This window comes from Podarcis pityusensis, assembly GCF_964106645.2.
Source record: "Podarcis pityusensis genome assembly, chromosome: 1".
NCBI classification, from domain to species: Eukaryota; Metazoa; Chordata; class Lepidosauria; order Squamata; family Lacertidae; genus Podarcis; species Podarcis pityusensis.
This window is the reverse complement of record NC_138028.1, coordinates 115,329,655-115,346,458: the sequence shown is the minus strand read 5'-3', so window position 1 is coordinate 115,346,458 and position 16,804 is coordinate 115,329,655. Positions and strand designations below refer to the sequence as shown.

The 16,804-nt window shown below is 41.7% G+C and overlaps 1 protein-coding gene across 3 annotated transcripts in view; it reads right to left on the bottom strand.

Moving 5' to 3' along the window:
• Positions 1–1,037: 1,037 nt before the first annotated feature.
• The window catches only part of SESTD1 (SEC14 and spectrin domain containing 1), a 59,275-nt gene continuing 43,508 nt past the window's right edge, over positions 1,038–16,804 (bottom strand). For all 3 annotated transcript variants that reach the window (XM_081024097.1, XM_081024095.1, XM_081024096.1), the window contains exons 12-19: positions 10,452–10,646; positions 9,157–9,271; positions 7,079–7,238; positions 4,636–4,717; positions 4,244–4,366; positions 2,618–2,809; positions 2,399–2,520; positions 1,038–1,874 (exon numbers count right to left, since the gene is read on the bottom strand). In XM_081024097.1, coding sequence (XP_080880223.1) covers positions 1,745–1,874; positions 2,399–2,520; positions 2,618–2,809; positions 4,244–4,366; positions 4,636–4,717; positions 7,079–7,238; positions 9,157–9,271; positions 10,452–10,646 — 1,119 coding nt within the window. In that variant the 3' untranslated portion in view covers positions 1,038–1,744. The remainder of the gene's footprint in view (positions 1,875–2,398; positions 2,521–2,617; positions 2,810–4,243; positions 4,367–4,635; positions 4,718–7,078; positions 7,239–9,156; positions 9,272–10,451; positions 10,647–16,804) is intronic.

The following is a 16,804-nucleotide window of genomic DNA, read 5'->3' as shown; positions in this document are numbered from 1 at the left end:
GGCCATGTGTCTTCGGAAAGGAGCCTCTAAATACTATTCCCATGTCCAAGCCAGTTTGGTAGCCCCCACAGACTTTGACTACATGAGAGGAAGGGAGTCGTATGCGAGCTACATTCCTAATGCCCAAATTGAAGCCTGCTTTTCAAAGCAGCAGCATAAGTATAAAACTTTGATCCTTTTAAGAGCCAAGGTGATAGAGCACTTTGAGCATCTTATACACAGGGTAGCTAAAAAAACCACAGTGGCATGTAAAACTGCATCCTGCTATAATCTTGCCTTTCTACGAGTTTTAAAAAACACTGAAAATCCCACACTGCATAAATATAAAATATTTTTTTTATTTGGCTTTTGCAGATTGAAAGAGCAAATACACATAATTAGCTTTAATCTTATGCCTTATGTGTAATAAACTTTTATTACAATATGTAGCATTTATCGATTTGGGAAACTGCATATCAACTACCTATTTAACACGAGCTTATTCAGGAAAGAGCACGTTAACTAAAAGAACGTACTTGCAATGTTCACTAGTACAGAAGGTGGGGGGGGGGAGATGGGGGAAAAAAGAATGACATGTTGGAGGGGAAACTCACCCCAACAAACCCTCTCATCATTCATTATCTGAATTGTTTCACTTGCTTCCTTATATCTCTTGAGCTTTTCTTTTTAGAAAATTCAAATCTTCTGCCCTTTCTGCAGAGAGCTGTACATAGGAAAGATGTACATTCTCTGCCACACCTCTCACGAAGGCAGGAGGAAATTGAGCACCAATATTGTTGATAAGCGCCTCCCTTCTCTTTTCTGCTTGGCTCAGATCTTTTGAATTTAGTCAACAGAAGAAATGTGAGGCTTACTTCCTTCTGGACTCATCTATTAAGATGTTTTTTTCCACCCCTGATCCAGACTATACATTCAGAGAAGCAGACTGGAGGAATGTTTGTTCCGAAGTTGGAAGGCAAAGGAAGGGGCTGCTCTTCCCACTGCTACAGATGGAAGTCTGCTACACATTAGGAAACACAGGCTTGCATAAAAGATGGTAAGATTTTAAAAAGATGGATTTTATTAAGCACAAAACAGCTTTCAATACATTATCCATACAAATTGGAAGGGGGTGGGGGGAAACCAACTATTATGAATTTCAAAGATTTGATGGGCAGGATGTATATTGGCACAATAAAAGGGACCATTTGAAAAGTAATACAAATTATAACTATAGGGTCACCACTGTCTAAACAACAGATAGCTTGCCTACAGCCTAAAAATACTACATCATCTGAAGAATAAAGAGAATTACTATTCTGTACGGAACTTGTACAGTGGTGCCCCGCAAGATGAATGCCTCGCAAGACGAAAAACTCGCTAGACGAAAAGACTCGCGGAACAAATTCTTTTCGTCTTGCGAGGCACCACTGTACTTATTAGCACCATTCAAAGCTTGCATCAGCTGCTTAGGCAAAGAAGCACCCGACTGGTTGGGGGGAAAGCTTCAGAGAAAGAAGGGTTCAGTGCAATATTTTCAGTTCCTTTTGATAATATTTAAAGTCTATGGTTTCATAGCATGTTAAATAATTATGGCTTGGTAGAAATACACTGTTAAGATGTAGAGTAAGTTTTTACTTCAAGAAGGACGGGATTCTTTCATAACAGCTGTAGAAATGCGTTTTAATGTATTATGGCAGGCGCAGAATGCAGATGACATGCTGGGTAACGTAGAGACATCTTATGAACTGGCAAATGGACACTATTAGCTCTCTGTTGTACAGACGTCTGGTTGTCTCAGCTGCTGTTTTTTCAAACAAACCAGCTTTATCTTCTCTCTAATGTGTTCAGCTGTAGAAGCCATATCACTCGGGCTCCCAAAGTACTGTTCAGTACTAAAACAAAGAAAAAACAAGCAAGGCACATGGGATTTGTTCTCAGTGCATACCAATTTGATTAAAAAACACACGCACAATTGCTTTACACTACACCTGGCTAGTATAGTACTGAATTGTCTTAGGATGAGGTCCCAGACCTGACTGATGAATATGGATGTTATGCCACCATTATTTTTACACCAGACTCAAAACTTTGATAGTACATATTTGAACTAATGTGATTTGTTTGGAGCGGCTTCAATTTATGAGCAATAAACATTGCATTCGTTCATTTAATTCTACTCTGTGAAGCAATTGATGGGCGTGCATCTCGATTAAAGATACCTTTTGATAACACTGTAAAGAAATAAATTTTATTTAAATATTTAACTTTTTGCTATAGCATCTGACTACTTGTTCTTTTTCCAAACTGAATATTTCAGCTACAGTATTTGTAGGTCTCCCTCATGTAAAATCTGTTTGACTTGTATTGCAAACTAAAACATTTTAGAATAATCATATTCTAAGGATAAGCTACATACCCATCAGGATAAACAACAGGTACTGTTAATCTATCCAGGAGTGATTTTCCAACAGCTTCAATCTCATCAAATTGTTCCTGGTCATTTATAGATTCAGGCTGGTCTGGGCATTCTTGCAAAACCTGTAACAAAGTGGTATTAAGAAAAAGAAAATTGCTTCCAGAGTTCACTTAAAACAACAGAGCAACATCCGTATGTTGGTAGCTGGTAGCAACTAACTTTTTCAGCATTTGAATGGAAAGCGACAGCCATCTCCAGCCTTGTTACTCGCTCTTCGGAAGTGATGGTGAATTGTTTCCAGACTCTGTTCAGCTTTGGAAGTGTGTCTCCTGAGGACCTAGAAGTGCATCGCAGAGACTGACACAAAACGACGGTAGCCTGTAGTAACTGCCTTCCATAATCATAAGTACTCTATAAAAAGGAAAAATAAGAAAGATGTAAAATTTCAATCTCAAATCCTTGGACAGATCTAACTACAAAAGAGCGACACATCGGCAAGAAACAAAATATCTCAAATGTAAGTCACAAGGCGTTCTTGCACTTCATTTGACTATTAACACATCGGCCTACTTTTCCAAACGCAGGAACGAATTGCAATGGCCTTGCTTGGGAAATCCAGCTGAATGATGAAAGGCGAGGGAAAAAGAAAGCTAACCCTTTGGGGGTTTGTTTGCTTGGTCTGAACAACTGACTTGGCAGGTAGGGGATGCACACACTTTTATGGATGAAGACCTGCTGCACAAACCCATACAGGTGCTTTGAGAACAGAGAACGTTCTCCCCTCACTAAGCCCACCTTGTTTTTTTTAAAAACCCACTCGCCTGCACAACAACAGCAAGTACAGCGATACCTCGGGTTAAGGACTTAATTCGTTCCGGAGGTCCGTTCTTAACCTGAAACTGTTCTTAACCTGAGGTACCACTTTAGCTAATGGGGCCTCCTGCTGCTGCTTCATCCTGAAGCAAAGTTCTTAACCCGAGCTACTATTTCTGGCTTAGCGGAGTCTGTAACCTGAAGCGTATCTAACCTGAAGCGTATGTAACCCGAGGTACCACTGTACCAGACTCTCTGGCCTGCACCCCTGCCTAGGTCTCAAATATTCAGCACAAAGATCCCATATTCTGCCACCTTTGTGTTCTCTGTGAACTACAAAGGAGTCAAGGAGCAGAGTGACAGGGTAAACATCTTCACTTCTTGTCCCCGTTCTGTTTTTCATGAAAAAAGGACCCTATGGCTGTCCTTCCCACCCCCCTCCTGCTGGGCCTTTCCAGAAGGTCATTAAGGTGCTGAGAGTGCCCCCCCCCGAAAAGCCCTGAGTAACAACAGAGGAACACCCTTCTCTGGATCTGCACAGCAATTAACATCTGCTTAGTAAAACCGTGCCAAAATGTTTGGTCCCTTGCTTTTGGGCACAGTAGTCCTATTGTTTACCATTTACTTATCTGAACACACTAGTTCCTTTATCTAATCAAATAGCTGATCTGGGGCAAGTAACTTCTAAAAAAAATAACGCAGAGCATTGCCCAGGGTACATGGAGTAACCACTCCACATTTGTCAGATATGAAGTGAATTCAAGCATTTCAAAATCAATCTTGTACATTTTATGATGCATGAAAACACTTTGGGGGGGGGGGGACTGTGGTTGTCCCCAGGGGGATGTTCCAATAGAATAATCTTGTCAGATCTAGCCAAGGTTTCTGGCAATCAGAACTGTACTCAGAAAACAAGCTCAGCAAATAGTCTAAATGAAAATGCTAATTTTAAATATCAATGAGAAGGCTTAGAGGCAGCTTTCTAGTGACCCACCTAGCCTGATTACAGAGTGAAAGAAAACCTTCATATACCTGTGCTACATCAACAAATTTCCGATGCTTTTCCAACAAAATTTTGGTTTCTTGAGCATCGTCCCCCAGGCGGGTATGGGTCTTCAGTAGAGCATCGAGTAATTCACTTAACCATTCTACTGCCTAGAGGGAAGAGTAGAAACAGACTGTAAAACAGAAAACATTTAAACTAACACAATCCATCTGTCACAGATGTGCTCAAGAAGTAATAAGAAGTCTGCAGTGTATTTTACAGGGGTGCCCAAACACCCAAAACTATTAAATTTCCAAAACTTGTTTGACTAGGCTCTCTCTCTCTCTCTCTCTCTCTCTCTCTCTCTCTGTGTGTCTCTCTTTTGAAGCAAGTTTATATGAACAACACCGGCCACAATAAATATGTAGCTCAATCTCACCTGCGCAGCATCCTCTTCACATTTAAAGAGCTGAACCATTTGAAGCATCTTCAATCGTCTGACATCTACCATGTCTTCACATCTGTGAAAGCCAGAATAATAAGCAACCACATCAGATCAGAAAGCTAAACACTATTGCCTAGAACTCAACCCATCACTCCCATCGTAGATGCAACACATGAACAATTCCTCCCTCTTTCTTTCATGTGCCACTAAAGATTGGGTAGGGTTGCCATATTTCAGAAAGTGAAAAAGTTGAGCTTTTTGGGGGCAGACTTGTTGAGTTATTTTTAAGGAAATTTGCCAAAAGCTACACTTCCAACATGCCATTCATCCAGATTTTCCTGCACATCTAGCAATTTTCCACCTGGACAATTTTTCCAATGGCTGAAAATCCTGGCTATGTCTGGGAAATTCTGGACATATGGCAAGCCTAAGGTTGGGTAAAAACATTACTACAACATACCATGAAAATATATAAATATATGAAAAGAATTGTTTGAAAAATCAGCAAAATTTTGATAAGCACTATTATTTCTTGCCCAACATAGTTCTCCAACTTCATACATGATAGGCAATAGTCTGGGGTTACAATATAGTTGAATAAGTCCACTGGTTCCAATGGGTCTGTTCTTAGTATGACTAATATTAGGTATCACCTGATATACCTATGTAAGTACTGTTATCGTATTGTATTTTGTACTGCTAGTTTAACTGAGGTTTCTGGCCCAACAAAAACACTGCATCCCCCCCCCCCCAAAAAAAACCCTGACCTTTTAAAAATTGTCATATCCTGTTTTGGTCACTTGAATACTTATCATGAATTAATAGCACACAATCCAGGGCAGGTGGAGGGAAAGCCTAAACCATTGCCTTGTGAAGGGATATAATTTCTTTTATTCTCATATAATATATGAGTACTGAAAAAGCTACATTGGCTCCCAGTACATTTCCAAGCACAATTCAAAGTGTTGGTGCTGACCTTTAAAGCCCTAAATGGCCTCGGCCCAGTATACCTGAAGGAGCATCTCCACCCTCATCGTTCTGCCCAGACTCTGAGGTCCAGCTCCAAGGGCCTTCTGGCAGTTCCCTCACTGTGAGAAGCCAAGTTACAGGGAACCAGGCAAAGGGCCTTCTCAGTGGTGGCACCCACCCTGTCATAGCTGTCAAGTGTCCCTTATCTGAAGGGACAGTCCCTTATTCCAGCGCCATGTCCCGCTGCTGTCCCTTATTGATGGATGTCCCTTAAATGTCCCTTAAATGATGTCCCTTAAATTTCAAAGGAAGCAGCTCCTCTCCCTCCCTCCCTCCCTGCCGGCCATGGAGGAGGGAGGCTCCAACTGTGTTGCTTGGCTGTGCTGCTCACCCAATAAGAAGTCTAAGAACGACTGGGGGGGTGGAGCTTGCATGCCTTGTGTGTGGGTAGTTAATGCAAGCTGAGGAGGTTTTTGAATGCTGGACGCCATTTTGTTGCACGTGCTGCTGCAAACTTTGCAGTGCAAAGCCAGGCCGGGGAGCCATCTTAAGTTGAGGCTGCATAGGCATTGTGGTGCATGTGATTCAGATTCTATTCAGTTGAACTTCTGGTTACCAAGTTGGTTGGACAGTGTTCTCGAAGCTACCAGAGTTTGACCAGACTGCAGGAAGACAGGAAGACTGGAGTGCCTGGAACAGGTGAGGCTGCAGGTCCCTTATTTTCAAGGCTGCTGGTCCCTTATTTTCAAATCTGTAAATTGACAGCTATGCACCCTGTGGAACTCCCTCCCATCAGATGTCAAGGAAATAAACAACTATCTGACTTTTAGAAGACATCTGAAGGCAGCCCAGTTTAGGGAAGTTTTTAATGTTTGACATTTTCTTGTGCTTTTAATTTTCTGCTGGGAGCCAACCTCCATCTCTGTGCGGCTTTTGCAGTGGACATTTCTTGGGGTTTAGACAAAGAAGCAGCAGCAGAGCCTGTTTTGCTCATAGAGAAGCAGGAAATGGAGACTGAGATCGGCAGCCTCCGAGTCTTAATATCAGGGGAGAAAGATTTAATATTTAAACACTACAAGATAATCATCTGATAGATAAATCCTATGGACTTTCAAGACTGGTTTCAGTTAATTTTCTTTGTCATAACTTGTAAAGAATACATTTTTTCAGTTTTCAGATATAAGCAGATCAGGGTTTTGTTCATTATTAAAGTTATTCTCTTTCATGATTAACTCTATTCGTTTTCAGCCTGATCCTTTGGTCTTTTGTGCAGTACTATATGGCACATTATGACATCTTAATGTTCTCTTTAAAAAGAATACAACTGCAGTTGCTGAGTTATCAAAAGGCATCAAGTGAACTAAAGCAATTTTAAAGTCATACAGAATTTTCACACAAAATGGCACAGTTAAGAGAACTTCTGAGCTAGAGGGAACTTTTCAGGGCTGCTAGGCAGCATAATTATTACCTTTGCTTCCTGAGCTGCATGTCTTCCATCACTCCCTGGATGTGATCAACATTCTCTTTGTTTTCCGTGGTTACATCTTTTCCATAAGCCCAAGATGCCTGGTTAGATATTTGATCAAGAAGACTTTGACCTTTTTCACGCAAACCTTGCAGACCTAAGTCTAAGGTACAAAAAACCCAAATTCTTTGTTTCATAGAACTAGTACATTTCCCACCCTCAAACAGGTGCAAATGTGAACAAATGACATATTCTCTCTACTCATGAATTTCTGTCCAATTCTCTCTCCATCCATGTGCAAGTTTAGTTGCAGTGATTTCAATCAATAAATGATACATCACGTAACTTACTAGACTTCAAAATGAGCACGTTTGGCAATCAAAAGCTGCCAGTCAACCCTAACTGCGTAAACATATAGATAGCCTAGTGTTTAAGTTTCCTATTGCATCTTCTTCTTTTTTTAAGTACAATTTCTTACAGTCACAAAGTTAGTATTTATTATGGGGAGAGGTCACAGCTTACTAGCAAAACGTACAACTTGCATGCTGAATGACCCAGGTTGAAACACTGGTGTCACCAGTTAAAAAAGAAATACTAAGGGCTAAGAAAGACTGAAACACAGTGGAAGACAGTGACCGATTGTCTGACTCAGTATAAGGAAGCTTTATATGTTAATTATTTGTGTCCCTTCCAGTCTTATGAACTGCTATCACACAGCAGGGATTTTGAAGTTTGCCCCCTTTCTTAATTTGACTATTGTATGCATTATCTCTGTTTACGTTTAACGGGTGTTTTTCAAAATGAAAGAGCTTAGTTTTCTTCTTGAAAGGTAAAGGTAAAGGACCCCTGACAGTTAAGTCCAGTCACAAATGACTCTGGGGAGCCGGCATTTGTCCGCAGACAATTTTTTCAGGTCATGAGGCCAGCATAACTAAGCCACTTCTGGCGCAACAGAACACCGAAACCAGAGCAGCGCACAGAAACGCCGTTTACCTTCCCGCCAGAGCAGTACCTATTTATCTACTTGCACTTTGACTTGCTTTCGAACTGCTAGGTTGTCAGGAGCTGGGACCGAGCAACGGGAGCTCACCTTGTCGTGGGGATTCGAACCACCAACTTTCTGATCAGCAAGCCCAAGAGGCTCAGTGGTTTAGACCACAGCGCCATCCACATCCCTAGTTTTCTTCTTAAAGCTTTGTAAATACTGGCACAAATCTTCCAAGGATTTGGACATATCATGTGGAGGACAGCTTAATCATAAGCGTCCTCCACATGATAACTGTTAACATGATAACTGTTAATTAAGCTAAGGGGATCCATATGATCACAAGGGGCAGCAGGCTGAAGACATGCGGTGTGTTTTTTTCCACCCTCACTGTAATGTTCAAACACTGAACACTTGTGTCTGAAAGAGGGAAGCCTAAATGCACAGACCTTTACATGCACAACTTCCAAGAGAGCTGGAACCCCAACTGCATGGAGATCCAAAATGTAAAGAGGTCTGTGCATAGAGGCTGCCCATCTGCAATGTCCAGTCTCAACACATGGACTCCCTCTACATGCAATTTAATACACGAAAGCAGCTTCGTAAGTTTTCAGCCTTGGAAGCAGGTGGCTTTTCAGGGATTCACGTACACTGTTTATGATGTTTCCTTGCTGCAATACAAATGAATTTAAATGTACTGTTAAGACTTTTACGTCCCAACAGTATTTGAGCCAACTGCAAAAGGAAGCCAAGAGTTTGCATCCAAAATCCAAACAACTGTAAAGCAAATCCAATTATTCAATTAGGCTTGTGCCTCCCCCATTTGCACTGTTGTTGTTTTTTAAAAGAAAGGGAATTGTAATTATCCCCCAGAGAACGAAAGGGATGGGAGGGGGGTGCGCATCTGAGAAAAGGCCTGCCATGCTCACCCAATCTCTTCTGCATGAATTGCTGAATTGTGGCCAGAAAGGTCCGTTTTCCCCTCTATGCTTAGTTACGAACGTGAGAGAAAAATCAATGTATACTTTAAAATTTATTTTTCCCCAATTGTTCACTGTTTTATAGATTTTGAGGTTTCTACAATGTATGGGCTTACCAACACTTTTCAGTTTCTCTTCCAGTAGCTTTAGAGTTTGCTGAATTGACGTCCCGTCTGCTGGTGCAACATCGACACACAACATCCCTAGTAGGCCGTCTAGTTGCTGAGACAACTGAAAAAAACAGCAAGAAAAACCCCAGGTATCATATTACTTCAAAAACCTGTGTTTCTCATGCTTCCACCAAGGATATGCTGCAATGGCCGGGTGTGCTGTGACACTCACACACACACACACACACACACACACACAGGAGCTGTAAAGGGAGATAAACCTAGGAGATAGGGAAGCTCACAGGCAGATGACCTGAACAGCAGACACTCCTCACCAAACACCCTTCATCAAGAATGCTGCTGCCACACTTTCTACCGATCTCCAATGATCAAGATGTGGACTCCCAACAAGACCTGATATGCCTCTTTTTGTGTGTGTGCAGACATCGATAAGGGCCCCAGGTACAGAGTGGAAGAGGGCCAATAGTTTTAGATGAAGAAAAGTCATCACTTCTGGACATTACAAAACAGGAGCTTATACAAAACGGAGGAGAAGCAGGATGTGCTTTAAACTGTCAGATAAGCACAGACACTAAGCACCGTGGTCACAACATTCTACAGTAGTCAATGCCCAATGTCTTCTCTCAAGAGCAATAAAAACAAGTCCCCCTCAATGACTATAAATTCAATTTTGCATAAGTAATAGACACATCAGAATCTTTCTACAGCATTGCAATAAATTTTAGTTGGGGCAATCAGAGTAAGATCCACTATTTGACTACTGATTCAAAACTCTATATAACTGACTTTTTTACAGTGGTACCTCGGGTTACAGACGCTTCAGGTTACATACTTCAGGTTACAGACTCCGCTAACCCAGAAATAGTACCTTGGGTTAAGAACTTTGCTTCAGGATGAGAACAGAAATCGTGCTCCAGTGGTGCGGCAGCAGCAGGAGGCCCCATTAGCTAAAGTGGTGCTTCAGGTTCAGAACAGTTTCAGGTTAAGAACGGACCTCCGGAACAAATTAAGTACGTAACCAGAGGTATCACTGTATTTCTATTCTTTGTATATCGTATTGTTCTTTTATTGCTGATGCAATGGCTGATGCAAATAAAGACTCATTCATTCATTCATTCAAAAAAAAAATCCTTATAAAACAGAAGGCTTTAGCTACTGAACGTCCTCAGAAATGGATTGGTATATTTTGGAATTTGTTCATTCCTAAAAACCTGTTGGCCATCTGTAGTAATCATCACACAGCAAGACTGTACAGTGAGTAAGAATGTATACTGACTTACTTCTTGGGCAACACCATGGAAATCAAGTGCTGCTTGCAACAGATTCTGCCTGAACTCCAGCTGACTGGCTTGCCGGTAACAAACATCACTTAACTGCTGCTGTAATGCTTTCAGTTCCACAAGGTCTTCTTCATCCCCGGCATTTAACAAAGCTGCAATCTGTTGATTAAGTTCCACGTACACTGCAAACCACTCCTGCAAAAACAGAAAAGCAGAAAGTATATCAGAACTGCAATGCTTTTTAATGTTCTTTTTAAGACAGTGTGTGCGCACACACACAAACATTCAACCAACTTACTACACAGGTTGACATATGATTCTGTCTAACAGTAATGCATTAAAACCAGCAACACACAGACCTGCTCAAGTCTCCATCCATATCAAGTAAAAAATGTCATGTCTTTTTCAACTGAGCAATTCTGTCATTTAGAAAATCAGTCGTGGACCCTTGGAACCATTTTCAGCAAGTCCTCTTTTTCTCATCATCTTAGGATTTCTGGGTGTTCCCCTGCCGCCTTGCCAAAATCTAGCCTCTCATTCATTTTGTAAGCTTATGCTCTTATCCGGTCTCTTTAATTAATCCGGTCCCCTTCTGCAATATCCTGTTCTTTAGCCCAGTAGGCTTTTTAAAAACAAACTTGTATCTATTTAGCACACATATAATTGTTGAAATAATTTGTTATGTGAAAATAATAAAATTTCAAAAAAATAAAAATATTTAGCACACAGCAACATGTTCTCAACTGATCGTCTTCTCTTGTTCCCTTGATCACATCCCTCTTCCCTCCCTCCTGGCTGCAGCTTTCCTTTCCATTGCCTCTGCAGCTTCATAGAGTTTCAGCAGCCTCTTTTCCTTCAGTATTATCAGGAGTGCACATCAGTTATCTTACTAGTTTATTATTTATAAGGCATTTCTATAGTTCAGCACACTGTGCACCACTGATCACATTTAGCTCACGGATAACTTGCTGATGCAACCAAGGGCCAACAGAAGCAACAGGATACACAGGACAAAAGCAGACAAGCAGATGGGCAAGCGCCTCCACACTTCTGCTCTAATAACCCTTGCGCGCCAGTGCGAATGTACGGCGCATACAACTTTTGAACTTCTACCCTGCGTGAGATCTGTGAACATGCAAAAAACACAAAAGAACATCGTCTTCTTGGTGTTGCCTTATTCTAAAGCTCCTCTTCTTCCAACAGCCTCTACCTAAGGTGGAATTTCTAGGTTGATATCCTCAAACCATTAGGCCATACAGGCTCCCATACACACACCCGTTGCACTTTTTACTACATGCAGCTATGCTGCTAGCACCCAATTTAGGAATTTAACTTGAAAGCCTGTCAATGGATGAACATGATACCTTGAGAGCCACCCCTTCCCATAAGAACCTGCCAGCTTAGGACGTGCCTCAGAGGTCTGATCATGAAAAGTTGGTTGATGGGTACCCACCTCCCTGCACAGGGCTGGCCCAAGACATCTCAGCACCTGAAGCGAACCACCAAATGGTGCCCCACCCCTGCCAGGGAAGAAGGAGTGAGTCAAGGTCTACATCAGGAACAAGGGAGGGATAAAGATCTATACTGAGATCTGTGGCCCCTGTGGATCCTGCCGCCTGAGGCGGTCTTCTGACCTGACCTCATGTGTGAGCTGGTCCTGTCCCTGCAATAGCCTACCAAAGCTCTCTATCCTGCATTTAAATAAGCAACCTAAAAACTATTTTATTTCAGGCAAGCTTAGGTTTTATTGTATATTTTTATAATTTCATGTTGTTGTTGTTGTTTTGTTACCTGCCCCAATAATTTAATGGAAATGCAGTATTATCAAGAAAACAAACAAACAAACAAACAAACAAACAAACAAAAGGCTGTTGTGCCTTGACTTCCCTTTCCAGCTAGAGTGGTATAATTTCACCACTTCTGTGTGCGTTCTTAGTCACTTTTCTACTTTGTTTTGTCTAGTCACATATTCTAGTGACAAATCTTTTTGGGGGAAAGTCTGTCTTATATATGCACTCATTATCTATCATGGTTTGAACCTAATCACTGTCTGAAAATTGCTAGGCAGTAAATAGCAATAATGTCACTTTTCGAAACGGACTATGACTCAGGCCTTTAAAAGGTGGAAGGGAAGGCAATGACTCAGTGTTAAATGAATATTTAAACTATTTTGCAGTGCCAGTGGAATATATGGCATCTGTAGTAAGACTATTGCCTGCAATAAAGTCAGAATCCTTTTTAGTAAACACAGTTAAAAAGTAATTAGCTAGTAAATCAATGAGACAGCAGATTAAAGAAACACTTGAGTTATTTAAAAAGCTTTTATGTATATAAAGGCAGTAACTTCTAATTGCTGCCTTGTACAGCCTTGGTGTCAATTTCCAAAATCTGGCAGCAAGAGACAGATTGACTGATGCTGCCATAATGCTTTATTTACTAAGGAATCTTTTGAAACAATTAGAAATTCATGAGGTTCCAAAGACTTCCACTGGTGGTCCTCTAACGCCATTATAAATCCATAATGGAGAAGGTAACAGATGGACCTAATGTGTAACTTTAACTTTTGTCACTTTCAGTATACAGTGGTGCCCCGCAAGACGAATGCCTCGCAAGACGGAAAACTCGCTAGACGAAAGGGTTTTCCATTTTTGAGCTGCTTCGCAAGATGAATTTCCCTATGGGCTTGCTTCGCAAGACGAAAACGTCTTGCAAGTTTGTTTCCTTTTTCTTAACACTGTTAATACAGTTGTGACTTGACTTCAAGGAGCAACTCATAGATAACGCAGTGTACATAGTAGCCTTTTTTGAGGTTTTTAAAGACTTTGGTGATTTTTGAAGCTTTTCCAAAACTTCTTTTGCAGCCAAGTTAAGCTTTTAAAACTTTTTTGGGGGGTTTTGGATTTTGGGTTGGGGTGTTTGGAATTCAAGGACTTGGTGTTGGGGAGGGGTTTGCAAGAATCTGGAAGCTTGTGTGTCTTTTTTCTGCATTTTTTATGATTTTCTGTGACCACTGGGCCACTCTGCTGTTTTTTAAAAAAAATTCTGGATTTGAATTTCTGTGTGCTGGGTGGCTGGGGGAACAGTTGGGGAGGGGTTTGCAAGAATCTGGAAGCTTGTGTGGTTTTTTTCCTGCATTTTTATGATTTTCTGTGACCATTGGGCCACTCTGCTGTTTTTTTTAAAAAAATTCTGGATTTGAATTTCTGTGTGCTGGGTGGCTGGGGGAACAGTTGGGGAGGGGTTTGCAGGAATCTGGAAGCTTGTGTGTTTTTTTCTGCATTTTTGTGATTTTCTGTGACCACTGGGCCACTCTGCTGTTTTTTTAAAAAAATTCTGGATTTGAATTTCTGTGTGCTGGGTGACTGGGGGAACAGTTGGGGAGGGGTTTGCAACAGTTGGGGAGGTTGTTATACCAAATTTGGCTTTGTTTGGACTTTTTTTGACCATAGGAACGCATTAATTGATTTTCAATGCATTCCTATGGGAATTCGTGATTCGCAAGACGAAAAATTCGCTAGACGAAAAAACTCGCGGAACGAATTTATTTCGTCTTGCGAGGCACCACTGTATATGCTGCGTAAAGGTCTCTGTAGGTATAGGGGACCTGTTACGATGGTCCTCCTCGAAGACTTCCAGATCTAGATAGTTTCCCAGCATTTCTGGGGGACTTTGTTGCAGGTATGACAGGAATAAAGGTAAAGGGACCCCTGACCATTAGGTCCTGTCGTGACCGACTCTGGGATTGCGGCACTCATCTCGCTTTATTGGCCGAGGGAGCTGGCATACAGCTTCCGGGTCATGTGGCCAGCAGGACTAAGCCGCTTCTGGTGAAACCAGAGCAGCACACGGAAACGCTGTTTACCTTCCCACTGGAGCGGGACCTATTTATCTACTTGCACTTTGATGTGCTTTCGAACTGCTAGGTTGGCAGGAGCTGGGACTGAGCAACGGGAGCTCACCCCGTCGCGGGGATTCGAACCGCCGACCTTCTGATCGGCAAGCCCTGGGCTCTGTAGTTTAAGCCACAGCACCACTAGATGACAGGAATAGGCTGCTATAATAACTGGATGGAGATAAATCAAGGTTGCTGGGGCCACCACAAAATTATTTGGACACAACTGACATGATCTCTGGACACTGTGTGCACTACTTTTGGAAGTAGATTTTTCAAAAAACAAAAATGCTCCCCTCCATTAGGACATCTCCTGGCTGCAGAAGATTTGGTGTTTGCTGACATCGCAAAGAATTAAGAGAAGGTGAAAAGACTCAGCTTTTAATCTGCTGCATTTTTATGCTTGTGCGTGAAAGTGATTTATTTTAGTGTTTTGTATTTCAAATGATTTTATGAAGTATTGTCCTCCTCAGTGTTGTTGTTTAGTCCGACTCTTCGTGACCCCATGGACCAGAGCACGCCAGGCACTCCTGTCTTCCACTGCCTCCCGCAGCTTGGTCAGACTCATGTTGGCAGCTTTGAGAACACTGTCCAACCATCTCGTCCTCTGTCGTCCCCTTCTCCTTGTGCCCTCAATCTTTCCCAACATCAGGGTCTTTTCCAGGGAGTCTTCTCTCCTCATGAGGTGGCCAAAGATTTGGAGCCTCAGCTTCAGGATCTGTCCTTCCAGTGAGCACTCAGGGCTGATTTCCTTAAGAATGGATAGGTTTGATCTTCTTGCAGTCCATGGGACTCTCCTCTCACTAATTTATGTAGACCCACAACAAGAAGCCCCCCTGCTTATTGTTGTGAAGTTTGGTAGCCATGATAACCTTTTCCCAAAAGGAACAAAAAGAAGAGGGCAGAACATTGTGCACTGCTATCAATGACCGTCGGTGTGTTGGCACTAAGAGATTAGTAGCAGAATCCAACTTGGAAGCCCAGCCCCAGCAGGATGAGTCCATGATGACATAAGTATTGTGACTACTAATGGTCATGCTGAAATGCAATGCCAGAACTTGACAGTATCTTAAGAACTCACTTTACAAAAATCAATGCAGTTAATGTGGATTGAAGTACAAAAACACAAGATACTGGATGCAACACAACTTCTAAAGAAACAATATAATTTATTGACCAAGCTAACAAAGGAGTCTACATTAATCCTCACTCAACCCATCTTGAGTATTTTAAGTAATGAACTGGATCTACTATGTAGTCCAAATCAGACTCTGATTGGTTGAGAGGATAACCCCTTTGGGAGGACGGGCGGGAAATAAGGGGCAATATCCAGCCAATTTGTTCTGTCAGCAGAAATATAACAGAACTCCCCCTTCCCTCACGTACGCTGCACCCTCACCAAATCTGCTCCATGTGGCTGGGGGAAAACCCAGAACAGGTTTGGATGGCACAGAGTTTTGTTGTGCAAGCAGAAATCCTTGTATTGATGGAATGAGTTAGTTGGAAACAACTCAAATTTAATAAATAAGCGAGTAATTAAAAAGTCTTGGCATGAGGACTGGATCAGCCCCACCCCAATTTTTTTTTATTTTATTTTACCTATTAAGACCTCACCAATACTAGAAATAACAAAGGGAAAAAAGAAGTAGGAGACTCAGCTGAGCACTCTGATTAGGATGAAACTACCTCGACCCAGTCATACTGATTATTTGTTGTGTGGGGTGGATGCGCTAACCCTCCTGATCTGATCTGTACAATCAACTGAGGTGGTGGGGCTGTGTGTCTTGACCACACATGCTAGTAAGTGGCCAACAGTGAATGTAAGCCTTGTGTCAAAAAAGGTTAGCAACTCTGGCTGCTGCTGAACAAGCAGAGAGGGAGAACCTCTGCCCAGAAGGAAGATTATTGGCTAAGAAAACTACCTGCAATTTATTGGGCTTTATGAAATGTTAATACTTCAAAAGGTCAAGGGTACCTTTGAATCTCTCTTTGTTATGGCAAAGTACCAAGAAGAAACTGGCTCTGTGATTTCAGGAACTGGTCTGGTCACTTCATTCCAGAGAAGAGTAAACGAGGCACAAGTTAAGATAGAAAAAATTAGTGCTGGCCATACAGGCTGAAAAATGGGAGATACTTGGGATAGTATATCAGGAGTAACAAAACTTCCTATTCACAATGCTTCATTGCAGTCTGTGGCCATGAACCTCCTTTTCATCCCACACCACTACAGGCAAGTTAGGAGCCAGGTGACAAAATAAGAATGAACCACCTAACTTGCTGTGGATTGCAAAACGTTTTCTAGTCACTGTGAAACTGGTGCTGCAGACCACAAGGCTTCAGCTACTGTGAGGTGCTAGGGTCAGCAACTAACTGCATTGCAATATTTTTTTAATCATATCAGTAAATGAATAACAAGCTTACATTTTATACCAACCTTTAACAATATTAAATTTTAAGCTTT